The 13,590-nt window shown below is 38.5% G+C and overlaps 1 protein-coding gene across 1 annotated transcript in view; it reads left to right on the forward strand.

Annotated features, from left to right (window-relative positions):
• Nucleotides 1-4,241, forward strand: part of LOC109885960 (annexin A5-like) — a 55,042-nt gene extending 50,801 nt beyond the window's left edge. Inside the window, exons 22-25 of the mRNA XM_031815988.1 lie at nucleotides 96-191; nucleotides 3,093-3,151; nucleotides 3,321-3,443; nucleotides 3,846-4,241. Coding sequence (XP_031671848.1) covers nucleotides 96-191; nucleotides 3,093-3,151; nucleotides 3,321-3,443; nucleotides 3,846-3,908 — 341 coding nt within the window. The 3' untranslated portion in view covers nucleotides 3,909-4,241. The remainder of the gene's footprint in view (nucleotides 1-95; nucleotides 192-3,092; nucleotides 3,152-3,320; nucleotides 3,444-3,845) is intronic.
• The last annotated feature ends 9,349 nt before the right edge of the window (nucleotides 4,242-13,590 follow it).

A 13,590-nucleotide genomic window follows, 5' to 3' on the forward strand; every position in this document is an offset into this window, starting at 1 on the left:
GGGGTCAACACCTGAGGAGAGGTGTGTATATAAAGGGTATCAACGCACACTTTCTGTGACCTATACGTGTGTGTGTGTGTGTGTGTGTGTATCAGTGTTTGCTGCGTACATGAAGCTGGCAGGGTACGAGATGGAAGAGAGTATTCAGAGAGAGACTTCTGGAGGACTGAGAGACCTGCTACTGGCCGTGGGTAAGACACACACACACACACCACACCACACCACACACACACCACACCACACACACACCACACACCATACACACACACCACACCACAGACACACACACACACACCACACCACACCACACCACACCACACCACACACACACCACACCACACCACACCACACACACACCACACCACACACACACCATACACACACACCACACCACAGACACACACACACACACCACACCACACCACACCACACACACACCACACCACACACACACCACACACCATACACACACACCACACCACAGACACACACACACACACCACACCACACCACACCACACCACACACACACCACACCACACCACACCACACCACACACACACCACACCACACCACACACCATACACACACACCACACCACACCACACACACACCACACCACACCACACACACACCATACACCATACACACACACCACACCACAGACACACACACACACACACACCACACACACACCACACACACACCACACCACACCACACACACACCACACACCATACACACACACCACACCACAGACACACACACACACACCACACCACACCACACCATACACACACACCACACCACACCACACACACACCACACCACACACACACCACACCACACCACACACACACCACACACCATACACACACACCACACCACACACCATACACACACCACACCACACCACACACACACCACACACCATACACACACACCACACCACAGACACACACACACACACCACACCACACCACACCACACACACACCACACACCATACACACACACCACACCACAGACACACACACACACACCACACCACACCACACCACACCACACACACACCACACCACACCACACACCATACACACACACCACACCACACCACACACACACCACACCACACCACACACACACCACACACCATACACACACACCACACCACAGACACACACACACACACACACCACACACACACCACACACACACCACACCACACCACACACACACCACACACCATACACACACACCACACCACAGACACACACACACACACCACACCACACCACACCATACACACACACCACACCACACCACACACACACCACACCACACACACACCACACCACACCACACACACACCACACCACAGACACACACACACCACACCACACCACACACCATACACACACACCACACCACACACCACACCACACACCATACACACACACCACACCACACACCATACACACACACCACACCACACCACACACCATACACACACACCACACCACACACCATACACACACACCACACCACACCACACACACACACACACACACACACACACACACACACACACACACACACACACACACACACACACACACACAGTTCTAAAAACACATATCTAGTATTAGAATGATCTTCTTCCTCGTATGGAGAAAATAGATATGTTTATATTTTCAAGCTTTTTTGACAATTAATTTCATTACAATTTCATTATTACGATGACTCTCTAAATCCACCTTTCCCCACCTCTCCTCTCTGTCAATTCAATTCAAGGGCTTTATTGGCATGGGAAACATGTGTTAACATTGCCAAAGCAAGTGAGGTAGACAACATACAAAGTGAATATATAAAGTGAAAAACAACAAAAATGAACAGTAAACATTACACATACAGAAGTTTCAAAACAGTAAAGACATTACAAATGTCATATTATATATGCAGTGTTTTAACAATGTACAAATGGTTAAAGGACACAAGATAAAATAAATAAGCATAAATATGGGTTGTATTTACAATGGTGTTTGTTCTTCACTGGTTGCCCTTTTCTCGTGGCAACAGGTCGCAAATCTTGCTGCTGTGATGGCACACTGTGGAATTTCACCCAGTAGATATGGGAGTTTATCAAAATTGGATTTGTTTTCTAATTCTTTGTGGATCTGTGTAATCTGAGGGAAATATGTCTCTCTAATATGGTCATACATTTGGCAGGAGGTTAGGAAGTGCAGCTCAGTTTCCACCTCATTTTGTGGGCAGTGAGCACATAGCCTGTCTCCTCTTGAGAGCCATGTCTGCCTACGGCGGCCTTTCTCAATAGCAAGGCTATGCTCACTGAGTCTGTACATAGTCAAAGCTTTCCTTAATTTTGGGTCAGTCACAGTGGTCAGGTATTCTGCCGCTGTGTACTCTCTGTGTAGGGCCAAATAGCATTCTAGTTTGCTCTGTTTTTTTGTTAATTCTTTCCAATGTGTCAAGTAATTATCTGTTTGTTATCTCATGATTTGGTTGGGTCTAATTGTGCTGCTGTCCTGGGGCTCTGTGGGGTGTGTTTGTGTTTGTGAACAGAGCCCCAGGACCAGCTTGCTTAGGGGACTCTCCTCCAGGTTCATCTCTCTGTAGGTGATGGCTTTGTTATGGAAGGTTTGGGAATCGCTTCCTTTTAGGTGGTTGTAGAATTTTAAGTCTCTCTTCTGGATTTTGATAATTAGTGGGTATCGGCCTAATTCTGCTCTGCATGCATTATTTTGTGTTCTACGTTGTACACAGAGGATATTTTTGCTGAATTCTGCGTGCAGTCTCAATTTGGTGTTTGTCCCATTTTGTGAAGTCTTGGTTGGTGAGCGGACCCCAGACCTCACAACCATAAAGGGCAATGGGCTCTATGACTGATTCAAGTATTTTTAGCCAAATCCAGTATGTTGAAATTTATGTTCCTTTTGATGGCATAGAATGCCCTTCTTGCCTTGTCTCTCAGATCGTTCACAGCTCTGTCTCTCTCTCTCTGTCTCACTCTCTGTCTCTCTCCTCTGTCTCTCTCTCTGTCCTCTCTTCCTCCATCTCTATCTCTTCTCTGTAGTAAAGTGTGCTCGGAGCGTCCCAGCCTACTTTGCAGAGACTCTTTACTATTCGATGAAGGTAAGAATCTATTTTCTCCATACTAAGAAGAAGATCATTCTAATACTAGATATGTGTTTTTAGAACTGTGTGTGTGTGTGTGTGTGTGTGTGTGTGTGTGTGTGTGTGTGTGTGTGTGTGTGTGTGTGTGTGTGTGTGTGTGTGTGTGTGTGTTTGTGTGTTTGTGTAGGGTGCAGGAACTGATGACCAGACCTTAATCAGAGTGATGGTGAGTCGTAGTGAGGTGGACATGTTGGATATCAGAGCTGATTACAGACGCCTCTTCGCCAAGTCTCTGCACTCTGCTATACAGGTATATACTGAATATCTCTCTCTGTCTCAGTACTCTGCTATACAGGTACAATGGGGCAAAAAAGTATTTAGTCAGCCACCAATTGTGCAAGTTCTCCCACTTAAAAAGATGAGAGAGGCCTGTAATTTTCATCATAGGTACACTTCAACTATGACAGACAAAATGAGAAGAAAAAAATCCAGAAAATCACATTGTAGGATTTTTAATTAATTAATTTGCAAATTATGGTGGAAAATAAGTATTTGGTCAATAACAAAAGTTTATCTCAATACTTTGTTATATACCTTTTGTTGGCAATGACAGAGGTCAAACGTTTACTGTAAGTCTTCACACACTGTTGCTGGTATTTTGTCCCTCCATGCACATCTCCTCTAGAGCTGAGTAAGTATGTGTGTGTTGCAGGGAGATACCTCTGGTGACTACCGTAAGGCCCTCCTCCTGCTCTGTGGCGGCAATGACGCGTAACCGTGGCGATGATCCCTGAAGGAGCGATACCCAGAGAGAACCTCCACTCTGACTGGCCCCTCTAGCTGTCAATCACTCTCTGAGTCCTGTGTAACCCAATAGGAGAGCTCTGCTGGCCACGGTGCAGCACTGTGATAGGTTATGATAGGTTTAATCCTGTGTGTATCTGTAGCTAACATCCTTAAAGCTTTACTCTGCTTCATATCTACATCACTAAAGTCCTAATAATGCTGACAGTCATGTTTTACTATCAGTTATATAACAACTAAAGACTGGTCATGTTTTTACTGTTTGTAAGACAAGACTGAAGACATAATAAACATTTTGACAGCAGGTTTGTAGTGAGACGTGTCTGTCTGTAGTGAGACCTGTCTGTCTGTGTAGTGAGACCTGTCTGTCTGTGTAGTGAGACCTGTCTGTCTGTGTAGTGAGACCTGTCTGTCTGTAGTGAGACCTGTCTGTCTGTAGTGAGACCTGTCTGTCTGTCTGTAGTGAGACCTGTCTGTCTGTCTGTAGTGAGACCTGTCTGTCTGTGTAGTGAGACCTGTCTGTCTGTGTAGTGAGACCTGTCTGTCTGTGTAGTGAGACCTGTCTGTCTGTGTAGTGAGACCTGTCTGTCTGTCTGTGTAGTGAGACCTGTCTGTCTATAGTGAGACCTGTCTGTCTGTGTAGTGAGACCTGTCTGTCTGTCTGTCTGTGTAGTGAGACCTGTCTGTCTGTCTGTAGTGAGACCTGTCTGTCTGTAGTGAGACTTGTCTGTCTGTCTGTGTAGTGAGACCTGTCTGTCTGTAGTGAGACCTGTCTGTCTGTGTAGTGAGACCTGTCTGTCTGTCTGTGAAGTGAGATGACCTGGTCGCTAGGAGACACAACTGTTAACTTTTATTCAGTTATATTCAGTTATATTCCGTAGTTTGAAGTTTTATTGGGATTATAACAACACATGATATGCAGTCATCTAAAATAACATTTTACCAATTCCAGTCCAGAGCAGTGGGATCAAACTGTAGAACCCAGTTTCTACATTTATAAAAACAGATTTTTTAGAAACAAAACCTTTTTATCTCTGGGACCCTCAGGACGACAAATCAGATTAAGATTACTGAATGTAATTATTTACCTTCAGAGGTGAATGTATCAAACCAGTGATAAAAGTGTTTTGTTGTTGTGTACTATCCTCAAACAAAAGCAGGGTATTTTTTGTTGTTGTAAAAGCTACTGAAATTGGACACTGCAGTTAGATTAACATAAATTTATGAATTCTGCCCATATAAGACATGTCTATGTCCCGGAATTGGCTGTCGTTTACAGAGTCATTCTAGTCACATTATCGCTTTTTGAGCAACAACTGTCCTGGTTTAGGGACACCGATCCCATAGAGGTTAATTAACCTCTTTGGGCTAGGGGGCAGTATTTTCACATCCGGGTATGTAACGATCGTCGTTGGAATGAGGTGAGTACCAAAGCGCAGCGTGGTAAATGTTCATCATATATTTATTAAACCGAGATCACTAAACAAAATAACAAAGGAGAAATGAAACAGTTCTGAAAGGTGACATACACACAATAGAAAATAATCATCCACAACTCAAAAGTGAAACCAGGCTACCTAAATATGGTTCTCAATCAGGGACAACGATAAACAGCTACCTCTGATTGAGAACCATATCAGGCCAAACATAGAAATAGACATAGAAATCCCAAATTATAGATAAAGGAACATAGACAACCCACCCAACTCACGCCCTGACCAAAACAAAGACATACTAAAAGAACTGTCAGAACGTGACAGGATGAAAAGCGTGCCAAAAAATAAACTGCCTGCTACTCAGGCCCAGAAGCTTGGATATGCATATAACTGGTAGATTTAGATAGAAAACACTCTACAGTTTCTAAAACTGTTAAAATATTGTCTGTGAGTATAACAACTTATTTGGCAGGCGAAACCCTGAGGACAAACCATCCAGGATTTTTTTTGTTGAGGTCACTGTTTTTAATTAGTTTTCTATGGGAAACTATATTTATTAGGCACCTGGTTGCCGTTCCTATGGCTTCCACTAGATGTCACCAGTCTTTAGAAATTGGTTGATATATTTCCTTTAAGAAATGAAGAAGTACGGCTGTACTTTCTAAGTGTCAAGCCAAGTGGACTCTTTTGTTTGGTGAGTGTGACCTGGTGCGCGTGACCCTGGAGCTCGTTGATTTTATCCGCTATCGAACACAGTATATTCTGTCTTAAATTTGATTGATTATTTACGTTTTAGGATACCTAAGGTTGGATTAGGAAAGTTGTTTGAAATGTTTGGACCAAGTTTACAGGTTACTTATTAGGTCATTTGTAGTCATGTTGGGCGGTGTATTTCTGAATCTAACGCGCCAAATAAATGGACATTTTGGGGATATAAAGAAGGAATTTATCGAACAAAATAACAATTTGTGATGTTTCTGGGACATATTGGAGTGCCAACAGAAGAAGATCTTCAAAGGTAAGGCATGAATTATATCGTTATTTCTGACTTTTGTGTCACACCTGTCTGGTTGAAATATGATTTTCATTTGTTTGTATGATGGGGCGCTGTCCTCAGATAATCGCAATTTGCTTTCGCCATAAAGCCTTTTTTTAATCTGGCACGGCCATAACAAAGCCATCACCTACAGACGAAACTGGAGAGGAGTCTCCTAAGAAAGCTGGTCCTGCTGCTCTGTTCACAGACCCCAGGACAGCAACACAATTAGACCCAAACAAATCATGAAAAAACACAAATATTATTATTTGACACATTAGAAAGAATTAACAAAAAAACTGAACAAACTATAATGTTCTTTGGCCCTAAACAGAGAGTACACAGCGGCAGAATACCTTACCACTGTGACTGACCCTAAACAGAGAGTACACAGCGGCAGAATACCTGACCACTGTGACTGACCCTAAACAGAGAGGACACAGTGGCAGAATACCTGACCACTGTGACTGACCCAAACATAAGGAAAGCTTTGACTACAGTACAGTTAAAAGTGTGGACACACCTACTCATTCAAGGGGTTTTCTTTATTTTTACTATTTTCTACATTGTAGAATAATAGTGAAGACATCAGAACTATGAAACAACACATATGGAATCATGTAGTAACCAGAAAAGTGTTTCAAAAAATCTAAATACATTTTAGATCCTTCAAAGTAGTCACCCATCGCCTTGATGACAGCTTCGCACACTCTTGGTATTCTCTCAACCAGCTTCACCAGGAATGCTTTTCCAACAGTCTTGAAGGAGTTCCCACATATGCTGAGCACTTGTTGGCTGTTTTTCCTTCACTCTGCGGTCCAACCCATCCCAAACCATCTTAATTGGATTGAGGTCGGGTGATTGTGGAGGCCAGGTCATCTGTTGCAGCACTCCATCACTCTCCTTCTTGGTCAAATAGCCCTTACACAGCCTGGAGGTGTGTTGGGTCATTGTCCTGTTGAAAAACAAATGATAGTCCCACTTAGCCCAAACCAGATGGGATGGTGTATCACTGCAGAATGGTGTGGTAGCCATGCTGGTTAAGTGTGCCTTGAATTTTAAATAAATCACAGGCGGTGTCACCAGCAAAGCATCCCCACACCATCACACCTCCTCCTCCTCGCTTCACGGAGGGAACCACACATGCGGAAATCATCCATTCACCTTATCTGTGTCTCACAAAGACATGGCGGTTGGAACAAAAAATCTCAAATTTGAACTCCTCAGACCAAAGGACAGATTTCCACCAGTCTGTCCATTGCTCGTGTTTCTTGGCCCAAAGCAAGTCTCTTCTTCTTATTGGTGTCCTTTATTAGTGGTTTCTTTGCAGCAATTTGACCATGAAGGCCTGATTCACGCAGTCTCCTCTGAACAGTTGATGTAGTGGTAGTGTAGTGGTAGTAGTGGTTTCTTTGCAGCAATTTGACCATGGATACCTGATACACGCAGTCTCCTCTGAACATCAGTCAAGACAACATTTGAATCAAATGCCAGATAAAAAGAGGGAGGGATTCGCTCTACAGACAGACTAGTGATAACCATAATGTTACTACAGACTAGTGATAAACCATAATGTTACTACAGACTAGTGATAAACCATAATGTTACTACAGACTAGTGATAAACCATAATGTTACTACAGACTAGTGATAAACCATAATGTTACTACAGACTAGTGATAAACCATAATGTTACTACAGACTAGTGATAAAACATAATGTTACCTAGGATAACAATGTACCGACTAGTGATAACCATAATGTTACTACAGACTAGTGATAAACCATAATGTTACTACAGACTAGTGATAAACCATAATGTTACTACAAGACTAGTGATAAACCATAATGTTACTACAGACTAGTGATAAACCATAAATGTTACTACAGACTAGTGATAAACCATAATGTTACTACAGACTAGTGATAAACCATAATGTTACTACAGACTAGTGATAAACCATAATGTTACTACAGACTAGTGATAAACCATAATGTTACTACAGACTAGTGATAAACCATAATGTTACTACAGACTAGTGATAAACCAGAATGTTAACTACAGAACTAGTGATAAACCATAATGTTACTACAGACTAGTGATAAACCATAATGTTACTACAGACTAGTGATAAACCATAATGTTTACTACAGACTAGTGATAAACCATAATGTTACTACAGACTAGTGATAAACCATAATGATACTACAGACTAGTGATAAACCATAATGTTTACTACAGACTAGTGATAAACCATATGTTACTACAGATAGTGATAAACCATAATGTTACTACAGACTAGTGATAAACCATAATGTTACTACAGACTAGTGATAAACCATAATGTTACTACAGACTAGTGATAAACCATAATGTTACTACAGACTAGTGATAAACCATAATGTTACTACAGACTAGTGATAAACCATAATGTTACTACAGACTAGTGATAAACCATAATGTTACTACAGACTAGTGATAAACCATAATGTTACTACAGACTAGTGATAAACCATAATGTTACTACAGACTAGTGATAAACCATAATGTTACTACAGACTAGTGATAAACCATAATGTTACTACAGACTAGTGATAAACCATAATGTTACTACAGACTAGTGATAAACCATAATGTTACTACAGACTAGTGATAAACCATAATGTTACTACAGACTAGTGATAACCATTTAGTGATAAACCATAATGTTACTACAGACTAGTGATAACCATAATGTTACTACAGACTAGTGATAAACCATAATGTTACTACAGACTAGTGTAAAACCATAATGTTACTACAGACTAGTGATAACCATAATGTTACTACAGACTAGTGATAAACCATAATGTTACTACAGACTAGTGATAAACCATAATGTTACTACAGACTAGTGATAAACCATAATGTTCTACAGACTAGGATAAAACCATAATGTTACTACAGACTAGTGATAAACCATAATGTTACTACAGACTAGTGATAAACCATAATGTTACTACAGACTAGTGATAAACCATAATGTTACTACAGACTAGTGATAAACCATAATGTTACTACAGACTAGTGATAAACCATAATGTTACTACAGACTATGATAAACCATAATGTTCTAACAGACTAGTGATAAACCATAATGTTACTACAGACTAGTGATAAACCATAATGTTACTACAGACTAGTGATAACCATAATGTTACTACAGACTAGTGATAAACCATAATGTTACTACAGACTAGTGATAAACCATAATGTTACTACAGACTAGTGATAAACCATAATGTTACTACAGACTAGTGATAAACCATAATGTTACTACAGACTAGTGATAACCATAATGTTACTACAGACTAGTGATAAACCATAATGTTACCAGACTAGTGATAAACCATAATGTTACTACAGACTAGTGATAAACCATAATGTTACTACAGACTAGTGATAAACCATAATGTTACTACAGACTAGTGATAAACCATAATGTTACTACAGACTAGTGATAACCATAATGTTACTACAGACTAGTGATAAACCATAATGTTACTACAGACTAGTGATAAACCATAATGTTACTACAGACTAGTGATAAACCATAATGTTACTACAGACTAGTGATAAACCATAATGTTACTACAGACTAGTGATAAACCATAATGTTACTACAGACTAGTGATAAACCATAATGTTACTACAGACTAGTGATAACCATAATTTACTACAGACTAGTGATAAACCATAATGTTACTACAGACTAGTGATAAACCATAATGTTACTACAGACTAGTGATAAACCATAATGTTACTACAGACTAGTGATAAACCATAATGTTACTACAGACTAGTGATAAACCATAATGTTACTACAGACTAGTGATAAACCATAATGTTACTACAGACTAGTGATAAACCATAATGTTACTACAGACTAGTGATAACCATAATGTTACTACAGACTAGTGATAAACCATAATGTTACTACAGACTAGTGATAAACCATAATGTTACTACAGACTAGTGATAAACCATAATGTTACTACAGACTAGTGATAAACCATAATGTTACTACAGACTAGTGATAAACCATAATGTTACTACAGACTAGTGATAAACCATAATGTTACTACAGACTAGTGATAAACCATAATGTTACTACAGACTAGTGATAAACCATAATGTTACTACAGACTAGTGATAAACCATAATGTTACTACAGACTAGTGATAAACCATAATGTTACTACAGACTAGTGATAAAACCATAATGTTACTACAGACTAGTGATAAACCATAATGTTACTACAGACTAGTGATAAACCATAATGTTTACTACAGACTAGTGATAAACCATAATGTTACTACAGACTAGTGATAAACCATAATGTTACTACAGACTAGTGATAAACCATAATGTTACTACAGACTAGTGATAAACCATAATGTTACTACAGACTAGTGATAAACCATAATGTTACTACAGACTAGTGATAAACATAATGTTACTACAGACTAGTGATAAACCATAATGGTACTACAGACTAGTGATAAACCATAATGTTACTACAACGACTAGTGATAACCATAATGTTACGAATACAGACTAGTGATAACCAAATGTTACTAAGACTAGTGATAAACCATAATGTTTACTACGACTATTGATAAACATAATGTTAATACAGACTAGTTATAAACCATAAGGTTTCACATACTAGTGTAACCATAATGTTTACTGACAGACTATTGATAAACCATAATGTACTACCGACTAGTGATAAAAAACATATGTTTACTACAGACTAGTGATAAACCAATATGTTACTACAGACTAGTGATAAACCATAGTAATAAACAGACTAGTGATAAACCATAATGTTTACTACGACTAGTGTACCATAAGGTTACTACAGACTAGTGATAAAACATAATGTTCCTACAGACTAAGTGATAACCATAATGGTTACTACAGACTAGTGATACCATTGTTACTAACAGACTAGGATACACCATAATGTTACTACAGACAGACAGTGATACCATAATTTTACTACAAGACCTAGTGTATAAACCATAATGTTACTACAGACTTAGTGATAAACCATAATGTTACAGACTAGTATAAACCATAATGTTACTACAGACAGACTAGTGATAAACCATAATGTTACTACAGACAGACTAGTGATAAACCATAATGTTACTACAGACTAGTGATAAACCATAATGTTACTAACAGACTAGTGATAAACCATAATGTTACTACAGAACTAGTGATAAACCATAATGTTACTACAGACTAGTGATAAACCATAATGTTACTACAGACTAGTGATAAACCATAATGTTACTACAGACTAGTGATAAACCATAATGTTACTACAGACTAGTGATAAACCATAATGTTACTACAGACTAGTGATAAACCATAATGTTACTACAGACTAGTGATAAACCATAATGTTACTACAGACTAGTGATACCATAATGTTACTACAGACTAGTGATAAACCATAAGTTACTACAGACTAGTGATAAACCATAATGTTACTACAGACTAGTGATAAACCATAATGTTACTACAGACTAGTGATAAACCAATAATGTTACTACAGACAGACTAGTGATAAACCCATAATGTTACTCCAGACTAGTGATAAACCATAATGTTACTACAGACTAGTGATAAACCATAATGTTACTACAGAACTAGTGATAACCATAATGTTACTACAGACAGACTAGTGATAAACCATAATGTTACTACAGACTAGTGATAAATCATAATGTTACTACAGACAGTGATGAAACCAAATGTTACCTAGACTAGTGATAAACCATAATGTTACTACAGACTAGTGATAAACCATAATGGTTCTACAGACTAGTGATAAACCATAATGTTACTACAGACTAGTGATAAACCATAATGTTACTACAGACTAGTGATAAACCATAATGTTACTACAGACTAGTGATAAACCATAATGTTACTACAGACTAGTGATAAACCATAAGTTACTACAGACTAGTGATAAACCATAATGTTACTACAGACTAGTGATAAACCATAATGTTACTACAGACTAGTGATAAACCATAATGTTACTACAGACTAGTGATAAACCATAATGTTACTACAGACTAGTGATAAACCATAATGTTACTACAGACTAGTGATAAACCATAATGTTACTACAGACAGACTAGTGATAAACCATAATGTTACTACAGACTAGTGATAAACCATAATGTTACTACAGACTAGTGATAAACCATAATGTTACTACAGACTAGTGATAAACCATAATGTTACTACAGACTAGTGATAAACCATAATGTTACTACAGACTAGTGATAAACCATAATGTTACTACAGACAGACTAGTGATAAACCATAATGTTACTACAGACTAGTGATAAACCATAATGTTACTACAGACTAGTGATAAACCATAATGTTACTACAGACTAGTGATAAACCATAATGTTACTAAACCATAATGTTACTACAGACTAGTGATAAACCATAATGTTACTACAGACTAGTGATAAACCATAATGTTACTACAGACTAGTGATAAACCATAAATGTTACTACAGACTAGTGATAAACCATAATGTTACTACAGACTAGTGATAAACCATAATGTTACTACAGACTAGTGATAAACAATAATGTTACTAACAGACTAGTGATAAACCATAATGTTACTACAGACTAGTGATAACCATAATGTTACTACAGGCCTAGTGATAAAAACATAATTTTACTACAGACTAGTGATAAACCATAATGTTCTACATACAGGACTAGTGATAACCATAATGATACTATCAGACTAGTGATAAACCATAATGTTACTACTTACATAAGTTACTACAGACTAGTGATAACCTAATGTTACTACAGACTAGTGATAAACCATAATGTACTACTACAGACTAGTGATAAACCATAATGTTACTACAGACCTAGTGATAAAACCATAATGTTACTACAGTACAGACTAGTGATAAACCATAATGTTTACTACAGACTAGTGATAAACCATATGTTACTACAGACTAGTGATAAACCATAATGTTACTACAGAACTAGTGATAAACCATAATGTTACTACAGGACTAGTGATAAACCATAATGTTACTACCAGACTAGTGATAAACCCTAATGTTACTACAGAC

This window comes from Oncorhynchus kisutch, unplaced genomic scaffold (genome assembly GCF_002021735.2).
Source record: "Oncorhynchus kisutch isolate 150728-3 unplaced genomic scaffold, Okis_V2 scaffold721, whole genome shotgun sequence".
Taxonomy (NCBI): domain Eukaryota; kingdom Metazoa; phylum Chordata; class Actinopteri; order Salmoniformes; family Salmonidae; genus Oncorhynchus; species Oncorhynchus kisutch.